The following is a 26,667-nucleotide window of genomic DNA, read 5'->3' as shown; positions in this document are numbered from 1 at the left end:
TATTATTATATATAAGTTTATATTAACGTTTCTTACACATTTTGTTAAAATTAAATGAATAAATATTTTTCAGAGTGGTTTATCAGCAAAGAAATTGAAACCACATATATACAGCGTTGCACATCGAGCCTGTCTTTGTATAACTGCTAATCAGATTAATCAGATTATCATGATCACCGGTGATTCAGGATCAGGAAAGGTTAGACTTGCAAACATGTTTTTATGTGTATACGTGTAATGAAATAAGCAGTCAGTCAATGTTATTGCAGTGAAAACAACTTGACTGATACTAAATTTTTAAAAATCGACCCAGAGTTAGGTCAATTTTATTTTTGTTTATTAAGCTCATATTTCTTTATATTACCTTCATAAATAATAAATTTATAATTAACAGTTATAAATAAATAATAGTTTTTCATAAATTTATAGTTTTATAAATAATAAGGTACTAGATGTCCAAAAAAAAATTGCATGTATGAGGTTTTAGTCTCTCTCATGTTATACAACATAGCTAGGTTACTGTGTAACCTGCACTGCTCAGTATGTAACATCAAAAACAGTCAGCAATTTAGCTGAAATATTTTACTTACCCAATAATATGTTTTCATAATAATGTATTGTTGCTACCATTTTACATATTAATGTTCTGATAGGTTTAAACGAAGTAGTCAGTTTTGAAAAAAAATTTTTGTAATTGAGTAATTGTAAAAAAAGGTTTTTGTTGTATTCAGTATTTGACTGGTTTTATGCAGCTCTCCAAGATTCTTATCTTAATTTGCTTTACATATTCCAAACATTGCCTTCCTGCACAGCTTTTCCCGTCTACTTGTCCCTCCAATATCAAACTATTTCAGGATGCCTTAAGATATGGCCTATTAGTCTGTCTAATAGATCACATTTCAAAAGCTTCTAATTTTTTCTTCTCAGGTACTTTGATCGTCCAAGTTTCACTTCCATATAAAGCTATGCTCCAAACATATACTTTCAAAAATGCTTTCCTGATGTTTAAATTAATTTTTGATGTAAGCAAATCATATGACTGCAAGCTTGTTTCACCTGTGCTATTCAGCATTTTATATCGCTGTTGCTTCATCCATCTAGTTCTACTTCCCAAATAACAAAATTCTGCTGCCTCCACAATCTTTTCTCATCCTACTTTTATTTTCAGTGGTCTAACTACTTTATTTCTACTACATTTCATTACTTTCATTTTGTTCTTGTTTATTTTCATACGCTAGTTCTTGCGTAGGACTTCATCCATGTCATTCATTGTTTCTTCTAAATCTTTTTTACTCAGCTACAATTACTCTTTCATCAGCAAATCATAGCATCTTTATCTTTTCACGTAGCACTGCTATTCTGGATCTAAACTGTTCTTTAACCTCATTAACTGCTAGTTCTATGTAAAGATTAAAAAGTAACGGGAATAGGGAACATCCTTATCAGACTCCCCTTTTTATTACGGTTTCTTTCTTATGCTTTTTGATTATTACTGTTGCAATTTGGTTCCTGTAAATGTTTGCAGTTGTTTTTTTATCTCTATACTTGAACTCTAATTTTTGTAAAATGTCGAACATTCTACACCAGTCTGCATTATTGAATGCCTTTTCTAAGTCTATAAGTGCTATGTATGTTGGTTTTTTTTTTCTTTAATATTTCTTCTACTATTAATCTGAGCGCTGAAATTGCTTCCCTTATCCCTGTACTTTTCCTGAAACCAAATTGGTTTTCTAACATTTCTTCTACTCTCCTCTCAATTGTTCTGTACAGAATTCTAGATAAAATTTTTAATGCATGAGTAATTAAGCTAATTGTTCTGTATTCTTCACATTTATCTGCTCCTGCTTTCTCTGGTATGATTACAATAACCCTCTTTTGAAGTCTGATTGAACTTCCCCTTTTTTTTTGTAAATATTACACACCAGTTTGTATAATCTATCTATCGCTTCCTCACCTGCACTGCGCAGTAATTCTACAGTTATCCCGCCTATCCCAGGAGCCTTTCTCCCATTCAAATCCTTCATTGCTCTGTTAAATTCAGATCTCAGTATTGTAGTTCCCTTTTCATCCTCTTCGACTTCCTCTTCTTCCTCTATAACACCAGTTTCTGATTCATTTCCTCCATATAACTCTTCAATATATATTTCATCCACCTATCAACCTTCTCTTATTATATTATAAATCGATATACCATCATTATTTAACACATTATTAGATTTTAACTTATGTACTACAAAATTCTGCTTAATTTTCCTGTATGCTCTACATCTATTTTACCAATGATCATTTCTCTTTCCACTTCTGAGCACTTTTTTCCTAATTTCCATTTGCTATTTATAGTATTGCTTAATTGTTGATAGGTCCTTTTACTTTCTTCATCACTAGCATTCTTATACTTTCTATGCTCATCCATCGGCTGCAATATATCCTCTAATATCCAAGGTTTTTTACCAGTTTTCTTTTTTTTTTGCCTAAGTTTGTTTCTGCCGATTTAAGAATTTATGTTTTAACATTCTCCCATTCTTCTGCTTCATTTTCTGCCTTATCTTTTTTTATTCAGACCTTTTGCGATGACCTCCTCAAAAATCTTCTTTACCTCTTCTTCCTCAAGCTTCTCTAAATTCCACCAATTCATCTGACACCTTTTCTTCAGGTTTTTAAACCCCAATCTTCATTTTATTATCATTAAATTATGGTCACTATCGATGTCTGCTCCTGGATATGCTTTGCAGTAATTTAAAATTCATTAATACATTTTTTTAATTTCTTTAGAAATCTCATGAATAAAAATTAGTCGATGAGTTGATTTCTAAATCTTTGCTTAACCTTGATGTAATCTATCTGATACCTTGCAGTATCGTGCAGCTTTTTCCAACTGTATATACTTCTGTTATGATTTTTAAAATGGGTGTTGGCAATTACTAAATTAAAGTGGTAGAAAAAACATATATATATATATATATATATATATATATATATATATATATAGTTTAATTTATATTTAATAGATCAACCCTAAGTACAGAACAATTGAAATAGGATGACTTACTTTATTTCATTACATAACAGAAGTGCTTTTGTGAATTTGATTCACATCATCAGCTGCATACATTTTATATAAATTACAAAACGATCAAATACTTGCAATCTTTTATTTAAATTTAAAATTTAAAAATTATAATCCCAACAACAGATAAAAACATAAAATATAAAAATTTTAAAAATATAAAAAATTGTTTAAAAGTACAAAGATCAAAATTAAAATAAAAGATTGCAAGTTTTTGATAGTTTTGTAATATATATATATATATATATATATATTTATATTATATTTGTATGCAGCTGATGATGCGAATCATATTCGCAGAAGTGCTTCTGTTATGTAATGAAATAAGGTAAGTCATGCCATGCTATTTCAATTGTTCTGCAGTTAGGGTTGATCTATTAAATATAAATTAATTTGTATTTACACAGAGAAGTATAGTTATTAAATATATATATATATTTAATATCTAATCGTATATATATATATATATATATATATATACGATTATGGATTATGAAACTTACTTTTTTGAATAATAATAATAATAATACTGCATTTAGTTTTTACAAGATTTTTATGATATTTAGCAAGAAAACAATAGAAAATGCAAAATTTGCATTCTACTTTGCAGACTTTGCTGACATTATAAACTTTAGACATCTAAAGGTTAAATTGAATTGTTGCAAATTCTTTTGAGAAATGGTTTGAAATTTATTCTGGAAAAAAAAGATTGCATGTTATGATTAAATGTATAATTTGAATATTTTTTTTTTTTTGTCTTCAGTCATTTGACTGGTTTGATGCAGCTCTCCAAGATTCCCTATCTAGTGCTAGTCGTTTCATTTCAGTATACCCTCTACACCCTACATCCCAAACAATTTGTTTTACATACTCCAAAAGTGGCCTGCCTACACAATTTTTCCCTTCTACCTGTCCTTCCAAAATTAAAGCAACTATTCCAGGATGCCTTAGTATGTGGCCTATAAGTCTGTCTCTTCTTTTAACTATATTTTTCCAAATGCTTCTTTCTTCATCTATTTGCCGCAATACCTCCTCATTTGTCAGTTTATCCACCCATCTGATTTTTAACATTCTCCTATAGCACCACATTTCAAAAGCTTCTAACCTTTTCTTCTCAGATACTCCGATTGTCCAAGTTTCACTTCCATATAAAGCGACACTCCAAACATACACTTTCAAAAATCTTTTCCTGACATTTAAATTAATTTTTGATGTAAACAACTTATATTTCTTACTGAAGGCTCGTTTAGCTTGTGCTATTCGGCATTTTATATCGCTCCTGCTTCGTCCATCTTTAGTAATTCTACTTCCCAAATAACAAAATTCTTCTACCTCCATAATCTTTTCTCCTCCTATTTTCACATTCAGTGGTCCATCTTTGTTATTTCTACTACATTTCATTACTTTTGTTTTGTTCTTGTTTATTTTCATGCGATAGTTCTTGCGTAGGACTTCATCTATGCCGTTCATTGTTTCTTCTAAATCCTTTTTATTCTCGGCTAGAATTACTATATCATCAGCAAATCGTAGCATCTTTATCTTTTCACCTTGTACTGTTACTCCGAATCTAAATTGTTCTTTAACATCATTAACTGCTAGTTCCATGTAAAGATTAAAAAGTAACGGAGATAGAGAACATCCTTGTCGGACTCCCTTTCTTATTATGGCTTCTTTCTTATGTTCTTCAATTGCTACTGTTGCTGTTTGGTTCCTGTACATGTTAGCAATTGTTCTTCTATCTCTGTATTTGAACCCTAATTTTTTTAAAATGCTGAACATTTTATTCCAGTCTACGTTATCGAATGCCTTTTCTAGGTCTATAAACGCCAAGTATGTTGGTTTGTTTTTCTTTAATCTTCCTTCTACTATTAATCTGAGGCTTAAATTGCTTCCCTTGTCCCTATACTTTTCCTGAAACCAAATTGGTCTTCTCCTAACACTTCCTCCACTCTCCTCTCAATTCTTCTGTATAGAATTCTAGTTAAGATTTTTGATGCATGACTAGTTAAACTAATTGTTCTGTATTCTTCACATTTATCTGCCCCTGCTTTCTTTGGTATCATTACTATAACACTTTTTTTGAAGTCTGATGGAAATTCCCCTTTTTCATAAATATTACACACCAGTTTGTATAATCTATCAATCGCCTCCTCCCCTGCACTGCGCAGTAATTCTACAGGTATTCCGTCTATTCCAGGAGCCTTTCTGCCATTTAAATCTTTTAATGCTCTCTTAAATTCAGATCTCAGTATTGTTTCTCCCATTTCATCCTCCTCAACTTCCTCTTCTTCCTCTATAAAACCATTTTCTAATTCATTTCCTCCGTATAACTCTTCAATATATTCCACCCATCTATCGACTTTACCTTTCGTATTATATATAGGTGTACCATCTTTGTTTAACACATTATTACATTTTAATTTATGTACCCCAAAATTTTCCTTAACTTTCCTGTATGCTCCGTCTATTTTACCAATGTTCATTTCTCTTTCCACTTCTGAACACTTTTCTTTAATCCACTCTTCTTTCGCCAGTTTGCACTTCCTGTCTATAGCATTTCTTAATTGCCGATAGTTCCTTTTACTTTCTTCATCACTAGCATTCTTATATTTTCTACGTTCATCCATCAGCTGCAATATATCGTCTGAAACCCAAGGTTTTCTACCAGTTCTCTTTATTCCGCCTAAGTTTGCTTCTGCTGATTTAAGAATTTCCTTTTTAACATTCTCCCATTCTTCTTCTACATTTTCTATCTTATCTTTTTTACTCAGACCTCTTGCGATGTCCTCCTCAAAAATCTTCTTTACCTCCTCTTCCTCAAGCTTCTCTAAATTCCACCGATTCATCTGACACCTTTTCTTCAGGTTTTTAAACCCCAATCTACATTTCATTATCACCAAATTATGGTCGCTATCAATGTCTGCTCCAGGGTAAGTTTTGCAGTCCACGAGTTGATTTCTAAATCTTTGCTTAACCATGATATAATCTATCTGATACCTTGCAGTATCGCCTGGCTTTTTCCAAGTGTATATTCTTCTATTATGATTTTTAAATTGGGTGTTGGCAATTACTAAATTATACTTCGTGCAAAACTCTATAAGTCGGTCCCCTCTTTCATTCCTTTTGCCCAGCCCGTATTCACCCACTATATTTCCTTCCTTGCCTTTTCCAATGCTTGCATTCCAATCTCCAACTACTATTAAATTTTCATCTCCTTTTACGTGTTTAATTGCTTCATCAATCTCTTCGTATACACATTCTACCTCATCATCATCATGGGCGCTTGTAGGCATATAGACGTTAACAATCGTTGTCGGTTTAGGTTTTGAATTTATCCTTATTACAATGACTCTATCGCTATGCGTCTTGAAATACTCCACTCTCCTCCCTATTTTCTTGTTCATCACGAAACCTACTCCTGCCTGCCCGTTATTTGACGCTGAGTTAATTACTCTAAAGTTACCCGACCAAAAGTCGCCTTCCTCTTCCCACCGAACCTCACTAATTCCTACTATATCCACGTTTACCCTATCCATTTCCCTTTTTAAATTCTCTAGCCTACCAACCTTTTTTAAGCTTCTAACATTCCACGCTCCGACTCGTAGAATGTTATTTTTTACTTTTCTGGTAACCCCTTCCTTAGTAGTCCCCACCCGGAGATCCGAACGGGGGACTATTTTATCTCCGGAATATTTTACCAAGGAAGGCGCCTCCATTATTGCTTTTGAAAATGCAGAGCCACATTTTCTTGGAAAAAAAAAACAGCTGTAGTTTTCCATTGCTTTCAGCTGCGCAGTACTCAGAGGACTGAGTGATGTTGATATGGCCGTTTAAGTCATTGTGATTTACGCCCCTAACAACTACTGAAAGAGCTGCTGCCCTCTTTCAGGAATCATTCCTTAATCTGGCTCTCAACAGATACCTCTCCGATATGGTTGCACCTTCGGTCCAGCTACTCTGTATCCCTGAGCACTCAAGCCCCCTCACCAACGGCAAGGTCTCATGATTCATAGAGATTTGAATATTAATTTTACAAAATTAAAAAAATTCAAATTTTCATGACTCAAACTCTTGGTCTCTGCCCTTTGAGCGATACATATTACAAAAAAAATTATTTAATATTTATTATGCAGCCCGTACTCATTTTTACGTTAAACAATCCTGCAACAAAAAAAACATGGTTTTGTCATAAAAATAATTTAGTTTTTTATGATAATAAATAAAATAAATTTTAATAGAAACAAATAATATTCGGAATAGATGTTTATTACAATTTAATATGTATGTAAATACACAAAACACACACAAACTAGTAGCTGTGTTTTTAATGTTAATATTTATTATCTTGCATATATTTTGATCCTATGACCATTTAACAGGCTAATGGTTAAAATTACTTATACTAATTCAGTTCCTGAGCAGTGCCATTAATTTGGTCATGATTACTTGTATGTCACTAATATAAAGTATTCATGAATTTCAATCACAAAACAGCTGGCGTAACACTTATTGGCTTTTACCTATAACTAATCGGTGGGTTAATTGACCATTTACAATATTACAATAGTTGCTTTTAATGTTTATTTTCCTCTATTACAATTAAGGTAAACACATAGAACAGGAAAAATTAACAAAATTTTATCAGTTGTAAAATCTGATTACTTTTTTCCAGTTTTTTGTGTTAACCTAATTGGGTTCATTTAGATATGTTTTTTAATATTATTTATGCTAGTTTTTATTTTATTACAGACTTACTCACTGCAGAAGGCGCTAAAATTTTTAGCAGATAAAGATACACCATTAGGTGAAATTCATTATTCACTTACATTGTTAAGTGCTTTTGGCAATGCTGGAACAGAATATCATAGTGATAGTTCACGTTTTGGAAAACTTCTGTCACTTGGGTATAATGAATATTCTGACAAATTACTTAGTGCATCATTTCAAACATATCTATTGGAGAAAACTAGAGTTTCTTCACCTACTATTCGAAATTTTCATATTTTTTATCAGGTTTGTTATAAAGTTATACTTATTATTAAGCTGTATAACATTAGATCAAGGCCCGAGGCCCAGTTTCTTCAAAATTTAGTTAAAATATTTTTTTTAAAAATGTCTAAATTTTTCCTCAGGTTTCATCATTGATTCTTGTTTGCTGTTTAGTGTAAAATTTTTTTTTGTTAATAATAAAAGATTTATGAAGTTGTAGCAACTTTCCTATATTTTTCTACTACTCATATGATCACCCATTAGTAAAATAAGATAAAATTTTATTTTTATAAGTTTCTTTTTTTTCAAGTCTTTAAAAAGTTAAAAATTATAATTAATATAAAGCAATCTTAATTTAATTCTATAATGGAATATAATGTAGTGAAGGATAAAAGAAGCATAAATTTTAATAAAGAATAAAGAAATGTACTTATTACTTAATTTGATTAAAAAACAAAAAAAAACACATAACTGACAAAAGAAAACTGGTTTGTATGAGGGATATTTCTAAAGTAAAGACTGCTGGGAAATTTCTCTCCTTAAAGTTGGCGAACCTGTGTTGTTCATGGCCACGCTAGTAATGTACACACTGCATTGTTGTCTCTAAGTTGTTGCGTTGTAGTATCTTTGATTATATGTGAGTTATTACGTTATAAAATGAATAGAAAAATTGATGTTGCTGCCAACTGTGAAATATGTCGTTTTTTAAACCATCAAAACGTTATTGGTTACTGTGTACAGTGATAATGTAATGAATGAAAGAAACGTCCAAAAATGGTGTGAAAGGTTTAGAAATAACAGAATTAATGTGCACAATGAAGAACGTTCAGGGAGGCCCTCGATAATCACCGAGGACTTGTTGAAGTGCATCTATGATGAAATCAGAAAAGATCGTCACTCACCGATTTCCGACTTGGACCTTTTTTTCCTGATGTTTCAAGAACTGTTATTGGTCGCATTGTTCATGACCATTTAGACTTCAGAAAGGTTTGTGCACGTTGGGTGCCGCACGTCTTAATGGAACATCAGAAAAAAATCTGAATGGAATCTGCTTTGGAATTTTGGATGCGCTGCACAGAAAAAGGTGATGAGTTCCTTATTTCAATTGTTAGCGGCGATGAAACATTGATTTTGTATTACATGCCAAAGAGAAAATGGTAGTCAAGTGAATGGCGTCATCCGCAATCATCAACCAGACCAGCAAAGGTCAAGCCACAGTCTTTTGGTATTAGTTAGGCATACTGCTGATTGATATCATGCCACGTGGAATGACGTGCAGAATCCTACTGTGAAACTCTAAATTATGGCCCAGCATTCAAAATCAGATGTGGCGGCTGACTGACGGCATTGTCTTGTTGCACGTTAATGCACGTCCACATGTGGGTCTGGCACATGATTTACTGAGAACATTTGGATGGGAAATTTACGATCACCCACTGTATAGTCTGGACTTAGCTCTTTCTGATTACCATTTGTTAGGGATTGAAAGAATTTTTGAGAGGTAAACAATTTACAGGTGACGATGAACTTAAAAATGCTGTTAATTAGTGGCTAAATGAACTGGCAGCAGAAGTTGGTGTATCGCTATGATGAATGTCTTAATTCATGTGGCGATTATAGAGAAAAGTATTATACAGTATGTCGTTTAAGAGAAATAAAAAATATTTGTAAAGCTTCCAGAATAAATTTTTTTACAATGAAACTGTCTTTACTGTAGAGATAACCTCTTGTATTACTACAGAGATAAAGAGTTAGCATTGAAAAAAATAGAAGAGAAATTTAACATGGAGGGTGTAGCATATAGAAAGTGTGAAGAATAGAAAGTATTGAATGATAAATATTAAAAATAAAAGGAAAGATATATGTGGTAAAAATTTGTATTAGGAACTGTGGGAGAGTTCTGTGAGTCGCTTGGTCAACACTAAATATATAAAAATAATAAGCAAAGCATGAATTGAAAGCAGCATGCAGTCTGATTTTGATTCAGATTCCATTAATACATAAGTAGATAAATAGGATGGGCAGAAGTGAATGTATATGTGATTACAGCAATTTCTAATCTTCTGTTGATGTAATTAGGGTTGAAATTTCAGATACAAAATTGAACAGATTTGGTTTCAGAAGGAAGAAAATATTTAATTAAAAAATGAATAATATGCAAAGAGAACATGAAAAGAAACTGAAATTACTGGATGTAAATATAAAATACAAAGAAATTGAATTAAAGAAATTCAAGGTTATTTAATCATAAGATTTATTTTTTTAACTAATATTACTTCAACAAAAATTTATTTATGATAATTGTTTTTTTTTTCTTCTCTATTAGGGTTTAGTTTTATTTTATGTTTTTTTCCCTTAAGTTGGTTTATTCTAAATCCACTATAGTTAATGTAACATAAATTTTGTAATATGTAAACTCTTCTTGGTTAGTTATTTCTTTTGTTCTCTATTAAACTTTGAAAGTACTCATAAATTAATTGGTTATGTCTGACAATGTTTGCTGGTCATACCAGTTGTACATTATGTTCGTCAAAAATTTTATCCATTGTTATAACAATTAATAATCGTCTGTGGTAGGTAGACAAACATTGTTATGTACAAGGGAGGGACCAATAATAGTGGGAATTGTATTGTGGTGGTCAGTAAAGTCATAGTTTGTGCTTCGGCTGGTGGAAGAGTAGGTAGAACTCGTTAGTCAGTATGCGAGGCAGTGCTGTCCTGAGAGTACTATGGATCCTAGAGAGAGGTACTAATTATGCATTAAAAATTTACTTTTCAATAAATTTTTAATATTAGAAAAGTGCATTAAAATTCAGTTTTAAGTGAATTTTTAATGCATATTTATATTCATGCATAAATTATTTTGTTGAAAAACCTGATGGCTGAAAATCATGAACAAACACAACCATCAAGTTTTGTTTATTTTAAAAACAATACATGGTGGATATACTTGAAATGACTCAGAAAGACTACATAGAATCTACAATTAGAAAAACATTTATATATTAAGTAATTTCCATGCTTCAAACTAGGAAAAATATCAGTTGAAGTTCATCTGCGATCTGGGCATCCTACATACATTTTAACTGATGAAAATGTCAAAAAAAATCACTGATGCCACAGTGAAAATTGTCGACAAACTAATAATTATACTTCTCAAAGGTTAAGTTCTCAAAGGTTGTGTGTTTCTGTATGAAAATAATTACTGGAACTATGAGAAACAGGTGACTGACTGGTTTTTCCTTCACAATGCCCTCGCCCAAGCAGGTGTTATTAACAAGAAATGGAATGATTTCCTTGTCATCCTTCTTATTTACCCGATCTTACACCTTCCAACTTCTTGTTTCTAATGATGAAAAGAGACCTCAAGGAGATTGATTTGGCACAATAGAAGAGATGGAACAAAAATCAGCTGATGCCTTGAAAAGTATGACAAGTAAAGAGTTGAAAAACTGTTTTGAGCAATGGAAAAAATGTTTGGACACGTGTATTGGATATGTGTGTAATTACTTAGTGTAACAAAGTGACAATAAGACAATGCGATTAATCATGCATTAGCATTGAACATCAGTGAATCATTATCTGGTAACGATTTAAGTTTTCATTCTTATAAAAAAAAAGCAATATTTTTTGTTTTGAGATGCATCTCAAATTATTTTTTTTCATTGGATATAATGAAGAGTACTTTGAAGGGAATTGAATTTTTATTTTTAAAAAAGTAACTGTTGTTTTTGGGTACGCCTCATAATTTTTTAGTTGTTGCAATTGTTTTCAAGTTAATCCTTATTCATGTTGCTAAAACTGGAAATCTCTGTTTTCACATCCCAGTAGCTTCTTTTACAAGGTTTCTTGATTTCATAATGCTTTCCTTGGAAATATTTCTCTTCTGCAGACTCACAGAGTGCTAGTGATGTTATCAGGAAGCTTTTTTTACAAATAACCATAGTCTCTAACCATTACAGATGTTATGTATTTTTATCAGCGTCAAATTCCTTCTTATTTTTTGATGAATTAAATATAGGGTATTTGTGAGTCAACTAGGCTAGCAGAATATATGTCAAATCAATCTTCAGTCATGCACTATATATTTGAAAGAGAAAAATCCCTTATGGTTTGTAATATTTCAATTTTTTCTCTGCCTGGTGATTGCATTTTCATATGCTTGCAATCAGTGACAACAGTAAAATTTAGACAATTTAGAAAACAAGCCTTTATGTAAAACCTAGTTGTACAAGTTATTGGCATGTTAATGTAAGGAAAAATGTGTAATCACTGTGGACACTTTTTTATTACTTATGAATACTGACATAAAACTTGAAACATCATACAGTGTGTTTGGAAAGTTTCTGTGCAGTGTACTTTAGAATTATATGTTGCATTTTGTTATTTCGGTGTTAGGTTGGTTGCCCTGTGGGAGGTTCTTTGGACATTGCTCAGCAATAAACCAAGATGTATGTCAGTTGTTGAGTTGTGATTGAATGTACTTCATTTTGTTTCATGTTGTTAAGTTTACCTGAATCAATAGTTGTAAGAAATGGTAACGATTCTTTTGGTAGAGAAATGCATTTTTCTTCTTGAAAACATCTTTCATGAAGTTAATAAGTATACTGATTTAGTGAAGCACAAGTCTTCTGAAAAATTCCCAAATACTTCTTTTCCTCACTGCATTGCAGTTATCAAAATATTTTGGGCAACAGGCTCTTGAAGACACTGATGGAAGTGGAAGACCACCTTAATTAAACAAATAGAAATTACTGTCAATGGTTTAAACATTTTATTTACCAAAATTCCATAGATATCCTCAACATTACATTTTTTACAGATGAAGTGTGGTTTCATCTGGGAAGGTATATTAATTCACAAAATGCATGACTGGTCAACAACTTACCCCTCCCCACCACATGAATTACATGAACAATCTTTTTTGAAAATACAGTTAATAGTGATTGTTATTGTGCTGTTTTAACAAACTTCATTGGTCAGTTAACAGAAATGGAAATCAATCATGGTTGGTTCCTACAAGCTGGCATCACAGCACACATAGCTAACAGGTCATTGACTTTTTTTATGAAATGTCTTTGGTGAACGAATCATTTCAAGGGGTTTGTGTCCTGCATGATCACCCAATCTGACTCCCCCCCAATTACTTTCTATGGGGGGCAGTGAAACAAGCATTGTATCACAACAGTCCATGCAAAATTGAACTAAAATACACATTAACAGCATATATACGAGACATTCAAGTATATCAGCTCATTAAAGTGTTTCAAAACAAATTGAAACATGTGCAGTGTTGTATTGATGTTGGAGGAGTTCATTTTCAACACCTTTAAAAACTAGTTATTGTAATATCCATTTCTCTAAAGTAATGAAATAAAAATGCAAAGTAATAATTACAAACTTTCATAATTCCAGAGCACAGTAACTTTCTGAATGCACTGTAGTTACAAGAAACTAACTCTAGTGAAAGGACATGGTTTTTGATTGTTGTATTTTTCATGTAAAACAATAGCTATATCTGTTAATTTAAAAAATTCATTTTCATTCCGTTTCTCAAAATGACCACCACTCTTCTCTCAACAATTCTCAGTCTATTAATATATTATCAAATATCTCATTAATTCTTCCAAGTAATTTTGTTTTAAAATTGTTCACAAATAACAGAAATGAGTTACTTCAAGTAAAAGTAAACTATTATAGAAAAAAAAATTAATTTTTTGCATAAACTTTTTTCTGATTTTCCTTTTTTAGAACAATAAATAAAGTTTATGTTGATATTTGAAACAAGATAATTTAGACTAAATTGTATTTTTAAAATGAAGCAGAACTATTTGTAGCATTGCCAGTTTTAACAATTTTTACGTATCAAAAACTTATATGAATAATGTTAAAATTTCATGCCTATAATGATAATCACTTTTCACAGACAGTATAATGTTTTAAATTTGTTATTTCAGGTACTTTCAACATCGATTATTAGTGAAAAATATCATCTTTTCTTAAATCCTTCTTCTAACTACAAAATTATACCTGGAAAACCTTTATCAAAAGATAGAACAGCATTTGGTAATACTCTTGAAGCTTTACGAATTTTGAAATTTGATCCTTCTTTTGTTAAGGGAATATTATCGATAATTTCATGTATATTGCACCTTGGAAATATCAGTTTTGTAATGAATGATAATGGAAAATGTTGTGTCAATACTTCATGTAGTGGTATTTGTTTAATCTTGTATCTTTTACTAATTTATATATTAATAATGTGAAATTTATCGTAGATGTAACTCTAATCATCTATTATGAATAAAGATGATTCATTATTCATAATAGAATCATCGTTATTGATACATTATATAGCAGAGTTTATATTAGAAATTAAAAGATTTCAAATACTACCAATGGCAAATTATACATCAGTAGTTGTACATTTTCTAAAATTATTTTAAAATTTTCATTTATTTTATTTATGTGTTATATAATATTATTTATTTATACAATATGCGTTATATATAAATTTTTATGTACATATAAGTTCAAAGAATTCCTTGAGATAGAATCTGACTGTCTGACAGAGACAGTCAGATAAGACATTTAAGTTTAAGCCAACAAAATTTATAATTTTCCAGTTTTTTCTGATTTAAGACTGGATTCATTCCTTTCCATTAGTAATCTAATGAAAAGATTATATTTACTGTTAACTTTTCCTAACACTAAAAAGAATAAGCAGTCTTATTAATTGGCTACATCCATAAAATCAAATGTAATAAAAATATTTGGAATACTGTACAAGCCACTGGAACATTACGTAATGTATGAAATAAGCAAAAAAAAAATGGTCATGAAACCAATTTTTCTTAATGTGGGACATTTGAAATGAATGACCCAAAATATATTTTTGTTATTTCCATGAATTAAATGTGCGTGATTGATGGAGAGTTTTCTCCAGAGTTCTTGCTGCTAAACACTAAGTCTGTAGATCAGTTTGTTCATGAGTATGTGAACATTGCCTTACAGAGTTTAGCACTTCTAAGTTTCCAGTTTTCTTAATATGCTTTATGCAGTTTTTGTCCATAGATTTACACGTCTGGCAAAAAATGCCCCAAAAAATGCTCTTAAGTGCAGGATAGTGCTGCATCATGACACTTTTTACTGAAATTTCATTGTGGGATAGAAGTAAAATTGAAAACATAGACCTGAGTGATGGAAAATGAGTGTTTTTTTCTTAGTATGGTTTGATTTTGTTATGAACAAAATCAGTTTTATCATCCCAAGGGAACTTGTCATCAATAAAACATTTAGAAATTTTGTTTTATATGCAACAGAAATAATATTGTTATTAGTAATTGTAATTTTATCTACACAATTAACTATGTTATCTCTTAGAAGCATAATACAACGGTTTTATTCTTATTATATTAAATTGTTACAATTCCTCCATTTTTCATATTCTTTCAGATGTTTAGGAAATACATATAATATGAAATTAGCATATAATTTTGTTAAAATAAATAGTGAACTTTTCTTAAGGGAGGGAATAATAACTGCTGAAGTCTTAATGCAGTAGGGAAAACTCTATTGTTGAAATTGCTGATAAACAAAATCGTTATTTTGTTTTTTCTTATCTTTAATACCTGTATGGGGTCATTTTAATAAAGGATCATTTAATTTAAACTCTTTAAAAACACCTATACTCTTCTTGATTTCTAGAAGTTTTATGATGTCTTATCATTAAAAATAAAACACGTTTTCATTGTGTACTTTCTTAAAACACGATACATTCAATTCACTTGCACAGTAAATTCATTTATGTTATATTCTCTTTGGTTTTTATAGACTGTTATAATATTATAAACCATTGTGGCATGATATTAGCTTTCCCAATGCCTTATATGAAAGGAGGTATGAATACAAGGTTGCATTCAATAATATTTGAACTATACTGTTATTAGAAATTATTAAAAATACTTTGTGTTGGTTGCAACCACTAAATATGTTTTACTGTTAATAAATAGTTAAGCAACTTGTGTCTTAGCAGCAGAATATAATTCTCAGAAATATATTTGTTGAAGTAGTAGATGTAGAAAATAAAGGAAGAAAAAAAATTTAACAAAATAATGTCCTATGTGCATGCAGAGAAAAGATAATTAAGAATGCCAAGGAAATGGAATTGCAGTATTTTGGTGATATGATGAGTGACTAGAAATCAGTTGTTTACTGCTAATTTTGCTGAAGAAAGTTTCAAAAGAAAAGTCCCAGAAGAAGCTGGACTTTTTAAAAATGATCTGGGTTATCAATTGTGCACCTGTAAAATAAAATCTGTCAATAATGTGTTGGATAACTAAAAGATGATAAAAGTGTAAAAAAGACTTTCCCTCAGTACAATCAATTTATGCCAGTTTGGGAACATCAGCACCAGTCACTGAGGATGGTTCTGAAGTTGATTAAAAACATTTTACTATATAATTTGATATGGTTTGGTTTGTTATAAAAATTTATATCTTTAAATTAATATTATTATCCACCATCATGGGCAAAAGCATATCAGATAAAATTTGTAATTTTTTGTTTTTGAAATTTACTACCTTTTCTTTAATACTTATAGAATTTTCATTTTAAATTATTTTCTTTTTGTAATACCCTCTTTTAACACCTTCCAAGGTCCAAAGCCGTTATTGTAATATACAGATTATAATTATCTGCAGAGATGGTTTATTAGTCTAAGATCCAGCAGCTGATTTCTGCAGTTATCTGCTTTTTTAATGAAACTCGATTTAAATGAATGATTAATGATAATTTAATACATTACTGCCAGGTTGCCTAGCAAAACTTAGCCGCAATTACCTTTAATTAAATATATTGTAATTAATCTATTTTAATGAATTGCAACTATATTTTTTCGAAGTAAATTAAATATCATTTGAAAGAAAATGATATGAAGAATGTAAAAAAAAATGGTTGCCAGCCCTTAGTCAGCCGCAACCTCCAAGTTGCCAGGTGTAAACAGGTATGTTATTGTTAATTATTTACACTTATTGTGTTTTTAAAAAAAAATTATATATTAAATTGAAGTTTCATTTTTTCAGTACATGCTAACACATGGTTGTCTGTAAAAATGTCTGTAAAATGTAAAATTATTTTAACTAATTACTTTCAGTCTGGATGAGTGTGAACGAGAGAGAAGGAATGCGCATGCTGCTTCATGTTGTAAACAAGGACACAATTCCTACTCTCTCATTCACACTCATAATATATATATTATGATGGTGACACAGCAACGGCAGTAATCTTATGTACTGCTGTCAAATAAGCTGTGACAACAGTATTTTACAATTTATTTTAGTTTATTTCAAGTAAAGAAGAGTCTTCATGTAAAAATCATTTGTAGAAGGCACAAATGAAAAAAGAAATAAGTGGCATTCTAGTATTTTCTTTGTAATGACAGCCATGAAAGTATAAACTGACTACTTCAATAGTAGAATTAACCAAAGTATAAAGATGTTGCTAACAATACTACTTACTTATTCTATACCCAGTTTTCTATATAAAGTATAAAAATATACAATGAACATCATTTTTATTTTTGTGCACAAACATCCAGGGGGTGAAAATAACTGAAACCATGATTAGCAAGTCAGCAAATAACATGATTACTGTTAATCTCAACTTTTTACCTTGTCTTTAAGACAGCAAAGAACTATTTTTCTTTCTTTAAAAATATTATTTAGAATCTCTAATGGAAAACTGTATTTGTAACTGATTTACTGCTGAATTTTTCTTTAGAAAAGTTTTTAAAAATTGTGAATTAATTTAAAGGTACTTAAAATTTATAGTTTTTTAGAAAATATTTTTAATTTAATTTTTAATTCAATTTGTATGAGAATATAATTTTTTCTATGTAATTAATTTTTTAATCAAAATAATTTTTTTTACAGATTCTTTGTTAGGCCTTAAATATGCAAGTAATTTACTTGGATTAGAATGTGTAGTGATTCAAGAACTTTTAACACACATTATTATCTCACCAGATTCTCAAAAATCTAATCGACGTCATACATTATGTCAGATTCACGTGCCTTCTTTAGAAGATGCATGTGCTCGAAGAGATGCTCTTATTAAAACACTTTATTTGTTGTTGTTTAATTGGATTGTTTCAACTATTAATAACAGTTTTCATAAATGTTTATCTGAAGGATCTTACAAGTTAGGTATATCATTTATACCTAATACAAATGTAGAGCAGTACTAAATATGTGTTGAAATAAATTGGAAAACAAGAAAATACTCAAAAATGGTTTACTAAGATTTAATTTAAATTTAAAACTAAACTTACCATATTTTTAGATTTTAAGTAGACTTTTTAAAAATGGTGTTTGTTTTCTTGTTTTCCAGTTCATTTACACCTCGGTTATCTGTTTTATCTATGCATTAAATGGATTCAGTGACACCTTTGTCAGTGGCTCTGAAATGAACAAAAACTTTTATAACAGACTATTTTTCAGTCAGTTGAACTTTGAATCAAGTAACAATATTGATTTACTGTTATGATATGACATTTTATAAGTTACTTTTATGCAATAAGTGCAGATAGTCAGTTGCAATCAGAAAACTTCACTATCAGCTTTGCATTAATTTTGTTTTATTGTGCTAAGAAATAATTCCTAATCACAGTTTATTTGGTGTTAAAGGTAAATTGTTCTTGATTCATTTTGTCACTAAAAATAATAAAAAATAGAAACAGTAATAAAAAATGTGTACTTTAAAACTAATATTCTGTTTTTGAATAAGAATAGAATGTGAAAAAAAGTTTTTTATTTTTAAATAGAATATTACAGTTGTAAACTTGAGTGGCTTATTACAAAAATAAATGTATATATATATATTAGATCAACCAAAGTATAGAATAAATAAAGTAGGATGACTTACCTTATTCCACTATATATGCAGGAGCGCTTTCACAATTTAATTGCATCAACTCCATTATATATTCAAGTATTGATCTCAAATTACATTACAAACTTTGTAAAATATAATAACATATCATGAATTTATTTTATTTAAAATTTAAAACCTTGAATCTTTTTATTTTTTTATTTATTTAAAAAATTTTTTCAGTTAAATTAAAAATTAAAACAAAATTTAAAAATATGAAATTTAATTAAAATTAACATTAAAAATAAATTGTAAAAATTTTTTACAAGGCATAAAATCAAATAAAAATAATTTAAGTAAAGCAATTATTCATGTTGTCCATCTAACTGAACTTACTTTACTAATAAAGTAAGTAGTAGTTATAGTAAAGTAATAGTAATTTATTTAAAGTTGCTTACTATAAAATAATTGCTTTACTTAAAATTATTTTTATTTGATTTTATGCCTTGACATCATATTTTTACATATGTAAAAATTTTTACAATTATTTTTAATTAATTTTCATATTTTTAAATTTTATTTTAATTTTTAATGTAGCTGAATAAAAGTTTAAAATAAAAAGATTAAAGGTTTTAAATTTTAAATAAAATAAATAAATGCATGTTATGTTATTGTACTTTACAAAGTTTGTAATGTAATTTGAAATCAATATATGAATATATAATGCAGTTGATGATGCGAATAAATCATGAAAGCGCTCCAGCATATATAGTGGAATAAGTAAGTCATCCTACTTTATTTATTCTGTACTTTGGTTGATCTAATAAAATAAATATATTTATTTGTATATAGTACAAGGAGTATAATTCTTAAAAGAATTGATTTAAAAAAATAATAATAATATATATATATATAAATAGAATATAAAAAAATAGTAATATATATATTCAAATAAAATGCATTTTATTTCATATACACAGTGGTTTTATTACAAGGGATATTCCAAAATTGATTTTTGATTGGTTGTTAAAAATAAAATAAAAAACCAAAATACAGAAAAATATTTTGTTGTATATGTTAGTTACCTACATATTTAAATTATTTTCCACAGAGTTATCACCCATCTTAAGGTGTTTATCATAATATGATCTCATTGAGGAACACTATCACCTGGGTACCCAGTCATTATCAACCCAATCTCCATTTATGAACTTTTGACTGATTTCAAACTGGATAGCCAATCGAGCCATCTTGAAGAAGAGATGTCACCAAATGGCTGTAGGTTAATGGATGAAAATTTCCCTTTTTAACTACTCAATTTATTCATTTGTGCACTATCATACAGAAGAAAAACATCTTTCATAAGAATCCTGTTCGGTGTGTTCTGAGGAAGCTCAAGGTATAGCAGCAATAGCTAGCTCAGACAAGGGTTATTTTTATAACTTTTTCTATTTAAAATGTATATTGATTTTGTAAAAAAAATTAATGTTTTTATGGTCCTATGTTCCATTAATTCCATCAGAAAAATTCCTTTGGAGCCCAAAAATAATGTGCCATCATTTTTCAATTGGACGGTGTCTGCTTGAATTTTGTTTGGTGTTTTAGGTCACCAACAACATTTAAATGAGATACAATCATCATCTAGGATATAGTCTTGGCAGTATTTATCTTTTCATGTTTGACTTGAAAAAAGGGAATCATGCCATGCATTTCACTGTTAGTGAGTGGTATTGACAATAACAGTTTCATATTTTTATTGACTGTTACTTTACAAACTCTGACTGGAATGGGTGGCAAGTGTATACAAAATGAGATAATAGATTCTCAGATCACTTTCTTTCTCTCTCCACCCTCCCCCCCCTCTGTGTGTGTGTGTGTGTGTGTGCACATGCGTGAAAATTATTATGGTACCATTTTATTTTCAAGAGCCAATCAAAACTCAGTTTTTTAATAGTTGTTGTCTAATTTACAATTTCAGATTTATTGTTTGATGGGTGTAGAATAAGATTATTTTTCACTAATTATCTTCTAGTAATAAACTCAAGCCATTTTGTATTTCTTCTAACTCATTTTTGGTTTCTGGCAAAAGAACACACACAATATCATTCATTATCCTATTATTATGAAAATAGAAATTTTAAAGATATTCTTATGTAAATATACTCTAAAAGGCACATTTTTTTTTTACTTTATAATTTGTGTTTTTCTTTTGCTTGCTCTTCGGTACTAATTTTTAACTTTTTTTTAAAAATAACTTTCAGTGTTTAAGTGTATTTTAAACTGTCACATTTTCATTTAAACTTTTATGTTGTAATGTACAAATTTTACAAGGGCTACCCAAAAATAATGGGAATTATTTTTAAAAAAATTGTTTATCTACTTTTACATTTTGAAAATTCAGTCACCTTCAAGTTATCTTCATTACATCTAGTGTACTTGTCGAAAGGTGTATTCCATTGCTCAAAACAGTTTTTGAACTCTTCACTTGTTATGTTTTTGAAGGCATAGGTTGTTTTTTGTTCCATCTCTACTGTGTCAAATAGCTTTCCCTTGAGGTCCCTTTTCATCCTTGGAAATAAAAAGAAGTTGCAAGATATGAGATTAGGTGAATACTGTTTAGGTCAATCTGTTTCTTCTCATAACTGCTGTACAGTGAGCATTGTGTGGATGGGGATGTTATCTTGATGAAAAACCAGTCATCTTTTCGCCACAATTGTAGTATTTTTTCCATATAGAAATGCACATTCTTTTGAGAACTTCCAGGTAAAATTGTTGGTTTGTTGACGATCTTCAATGATAGCGCTACACATTTTTGTCAGTTTGATGATGTGATCGGACCGATGATCTTTAATTGACATTTTTTCATGGATATGCATTAGTCTAGATTTTCAGCCATCGTGTCTTCACCAAAATTGAAAATAACTCTGCATTAAAAATTCACTTTGCTTCCATAGTATCTCTTGGGAGGGCGTCATATTGTACTGACTTGGAAGGTTCTGCCCAGAATCTTCCAGTGGCATAAGCCCGAACTACGATCTTACCCCTCACCACATTAGATTTCCCATTACTTTTGGGTCCCCCTTCATATATACTTTTTTATTTTTTTTTATATGTTACATTCAATTTTTATCATATCTGATGAAAATTTTTTATGGTTAAGGTTCAATCTTTATCTTTTATTAGAAAAATATGATATATATTCTCTCTTAAGGTTTAGGACTGTTGTTTCTATCAAAGTTAAGTTGCGATGAAATTCTAAAGTAATGAATTTCTACAAGAAATGTAATTAAAAAATTTTGATGTGGTCACCACATGACTTCCTTGCATATACACATTTTCACAAGTACATAAAATGTTATTTCACTAATAACTTCTGATTTTTTTTTTATTATTGAATTATTATTTATTGTACATTTTTTTTACAATAGAGGTTAATTATTAATAAATTAGTATGTTAAAAAAAGGAAGAAAATGTTGCAAACAATGAAAGAATAAAAAGATTAAGAGATGATAAATATAAAGAGGAAGAAAATGTTAAGACCAAGGAAAGAATAAAAAGATAAAGGGTGAATGATGAATATAAAGAGAGAAAAAATTTGAAAACTAGAGAACATGTACACAAATTAAGATCAGGAGAATTATATCAAACCAAAGAACAATTAAATGATTGGCAACAAAAAACAAATGAATGATGATTAACTCCGATTTAGGGAGAATATTGTCCGACAATATCAGAGGAGTAATGAACTAAAAGATAAGAATTTTTTTCAATCTATCAAAGATCAGGCATGTATGCCTCAGTGTATATGTTGTTCTTGTGAGGAGGGTCTATTTTTCAATCACTTTGTAGTTAACTTTAAAGATAAAATTAAACAGAAACTACAGAATAATTAAATAAAATTAAATTAGAAAATCCAAGAATACAATTCTAAATTATAATTTTCAATTAATATTAAATAATCAGATGTTTCACCAAATCTGTTACATATACACATACATAATAATACCTGTTAAATTACATATACAGATTTTTATAAGTGCATAACATTTGTTTCACTAATAACTTCCGATTTTCTATTTTTTCTATTTTTTTATTTTTTATTGTTGTTATTTAAAATAATTATTGTAAAAAAATTGTTACAATCACAGATTAATAATTATTAATAAATCAATAAATTTAACATGTTAAAAATAAGAAAAGGAGATGAAGTCTGATTCGAACTGATGTTTCTTCTTTTATAAGATCCAAATATTTCATTAATTAAAATTTTATTTGCCTATAACTCTGGAACCAGTGAAAATAAGTACCACTTGTGATGTGTTGTTAAAAAGCTCTCAATGAGGGCTTATTACTAGATTAAGAAAAAGTCCAAAATCCAAACGTTTTTTGGATTTTGGACACTTTTTATTCAGTCGATTGCAATCAAAAGGGGAGATGCACAACTAGATGTTACAACAGTCCTAAATCTAAAATTTCAACATACTACTGGTAATTGTTTTTCATTTATGCGAGATACATATATACATATGTACATACATACAGACGTCACACTGAAACTAGTCAAAATGCATATTTCCATTGAAATCTGAAAACCGAAATTTTTTGCGATCACAATACTTAAAAATTCGATCACAATACTAAAAATTAGAGGGAGGAATTTTAAAAAGAATTGAAAATGAACTATAGTAAAATGAAAATAAAATTAATTTATAATTTAATTTATTTAATGATTAAGTTTTACAAAAATTTATTCTGATAAAATTTTGTGGTCAATTCTGTTTTATTTAGGATTGTTAGATATATATGGGTTTGAAATGTTTACAAAGAACAGTTTAGAGCAATTATGTATCAATTATGCAAATGAAAGACTTCATAGTTTCTTCATTCAAGATGTATTATTACAAAAGAAAATGGTAATTTTTGACTATAGAATTTTTGAAAATATGCTGAGTAAAATATATATTTATATTAACTGTATACATTGTTACATTGTATCTTGAGTTTTATTTTTCCCTCGTACAGTAGTGTGTAGTAAAGTATATTTTATAATTATCATACATGGTCCCTTACATTTGTATATCCATTATCAGTCTCCATTCTCTAATATTTCTAACTAAACTTTTAAGTTCTTGATAGCTTCCATTTCTTTGAAGATAGTTTGTAATTTGTACTCTTGTTTTATTATTACTTTTACTATTATTACTATTACTATTACTATTATTACTCTTTTTTATTTTATCTTGTTTGTCTTTTTACAGTAAACCTTTCTTCTCTTTTATATCAAGCAGCTGATATTCCTATTCTGGATTACATTCTCATTAACTCTTTTCATTACTTCTTATTTCACCTTACCTGTCCAGAATCTCCTCAAGTCTTCTGCATGTCATTATCTCAAATGCCCCTATGTCCATTTTCACATCCATACCAAACATACACTCTTAAACTATCATAAAATAATTCTTCATTTAATTTAAATATAGAATAGGTAGGTATGTTTATAGAATATGTGTATTCATAATTGCTGAATATGAATTAATTGATAAAATAAATTATGAAGTAGTTAATATAAATTATAGATTTATTTTCTTTTCCCCCGCACCAGACCTACAACCAAGTATAACTCAGCTTGAGGGACTGTCCATAAAAGTCAAACGGACCTTTCCCACCCACCGGCATGGCAGGTCGGCCTACCTGTTGGATCTTAACTCAGTTGCCTGCCTGTAACCTGCAGGACAAGGGGACCAGGCCCTACTAGTCATTCTTGGACCCCGCCCCTCAAGCCAGGACTCTGTTATCATCCCAGTGCTTCTAACAGGGATACCTCTGAAGAGGATATCCCTGCCGGGACTCTATCATTTTCTACGTAGGGGTTCAGGGGTCCCTGTGCCCCATTGCCATCGCCCATCTATGCAAGATAGACAAACGGCAGCTCTGCAGAGCTGCCCCCACATCCCCCAGCAGCTTAGTCAGTCAACTCCACCACTCACGATAGTCAGCCTCCTTCTTTTTTAACATCTCAGCGGCTAACCCCGCAACTGCCATACATTCATCCACGCCTTGCAACTTGATGGCAACCATACCCTTGGGCATGATCCACCTCAGTCTTGATCGTTTCTTCAGCTCCTCCCACCAAGGGCAGTCATTAAAGTTTGTTGCAGGGTATCCAATAGCCAACAATAAATACAGTTTGGAAATTGTTTTCTCTGAAACTTGTGAAGATACAACCCAGATTCCTCGTGATCGAAAAGGAGTTGGGAGACAGTAATCCATGTCCCTATGCTTCCTCCCCAGCCACGGTTCCAGTCTTGAAATCAATCTCGGGGCCCAAACAGTCATGTTTGTGCCGTCCCATCTATCCTGCCATTCCTGTATGAGGAGGGATGCAGTATCCGACTTCACCCGCTTAGCGGCCGCTACACCCGCTTAAGCTGCATGGCCCGCAGATGAATGGATGGGACACCCACCAGAACCCCCACAGCCTCCCTTGACACAATCCTGTAGGCAGCCATGATTTGCAGTGCCGTCTGTCACTGAAGAAAGGCCAACCGACCCTCATTCTACTTTTTATCCAGGCTACTTCAAACCAGGCAGGAACCACGTATAGTAGCACCGAAGTCGCAGCTGTTTTAGCTGCCTGCGGCCCCCACTTGGTCCCCCTAAGCCGACACAGAGAGACTATGGCTCACTCAGCCTTGGCTGTGACCTATGCAAGATGTTTATTATAAAGACCAGATTGCTTCAGCCACACCCCCAAGTATTTCACATATGGTGATGTAGTTGTCTGGAACCCACTCACCATAACACTGATCTCCCAGATGTGGTGACGGCCTGCTTTCAGTCCAACGGTTACATTCAAATACTACATGTTCAGGGGAATCATATGCCCCACAGTAAGGACAGTTGTTGTTATCTACCCTTAGTCTTGTGCATAAATAGGACCTGAACGACCCATGCCCTGTAAAAAATTGCGTTATCCAGTAATTTATGTCCCCGAACTTCCTTTCTATCCATGGTCGGATCAAAGGTATCAAACGATGTGTCCATCGTCCCGTGTTGGCTACATCCCAACGATGTTGCCAATTACGCAGCATCTCTTCATATGCTTCTTTAGAAGGTTGTCCACATGCTATATTCACTCGCATCTCCGCCAGTTGTTTAAGCGGAGGAACTCCTGCAATTACGAGTACTGCCTCGGTGGAGACTGAAGAATATGCGCATATCACCCTTAAGCCCATGCGCCGTTGAATTCCTTCAAGGGCTCATCTGTTCTTGTCGGCACGCAGAGCTCTTTCCCAGATTTGTATACCGTAAAGTAAGATGGAATTAATTACGTGAGCGTAAATCTTACGCTTCGCAGTTCTGGATCCTGTCATATTACCGAGTAATCTGCTAAGATTTTTGACCGTGCATTCAGCTCGTTTACGTATTTCATTCACGTGTGCCGTAAAACTCCTCCTCTTTTCAAGCCAGATCCCTAAATATTTGGCTGAAGTCTGTTGCTGGACAAGATTACCCCCTACTCGGATTAGGATGTCAGATATTCTCCTACGGCCTGTCATGACTACGTATTTTGTTTTACCATGCGAAAGTTTTAAGCCTTTAGTGGACATCCAGACTTCTGCCATTCGTATCGCTACGTTTGCCTTCTCCGATACCTCTACTTCAGTTTTCCAGTAACAACCAAGGCCAGGTCGTCAGCAAAAGCCACTGGGAAAACACCCAGAGGATAACTCAGCCCGAA

General features: G+C 30.9%; 1 protein-coding gene across 7 annotated transcripts in view; it reads left to right on the top strand.

Annotated features, from left to right (window-relative positions):
* Window positions 1-26,667, top strand: part of LOC142324241 (unconventional myosin-XIX-like) — an 89,106-nt gene that overhangs the window by 15,805 nt on the left and 46,634 nt on the right. For 5 of the 7 annotated variants that reach the window (XR_012756252.1, XM_075365098.1, XM_075365099.1 and 2 more), the window contains 5 exons: window positions 74-199; window positions 7,817-8,080; window positions 14,014-14,272; window positions 17,989-18,261; window positions 23,715-23,839. Coding sequence is in view for 6 of the 7 variants with exons in the window: in XM_075365098.1 (XP_075221213.1) it covers window positions 74-199; window positions 7,817-8,080; window positions 14,014-14,272; window positions 17,989-18,261; window positions 23,715-23,839 (1,047 nt within the window). In the remaining variant the exon portion in view is untranslated. The remainder of the gene's footprint in view (window positions 1-73; window positions 200-7,816; window positions 8,081-14,013; window positions 14,273-17,988; window positions 18,262-23,714; window positions 23,840-26,667) is intronic. The other 2 variants (XM_075365096.1, XM_075365095.1) reach the window with 2 other exon arrangements.

This window comes from Lycorma delicatula, chromosome 4 (genome assembly GCF_047948215.1).
Source record: "Lycorma delicatula isolate Av1 chromosome 4, ASM4794821v1, whole genome shotgun sequence".
NCBI lineage: Eukaryota > Metazoa > Arthropoda > Insecta > Hemiptera > Fulgoridae > Lycorma > Lycorma delicatula.
Note: the sequence above shows the minus strand (reverse complement) of the source record. Positions and strands in the feature narration are given on the sequence as shown.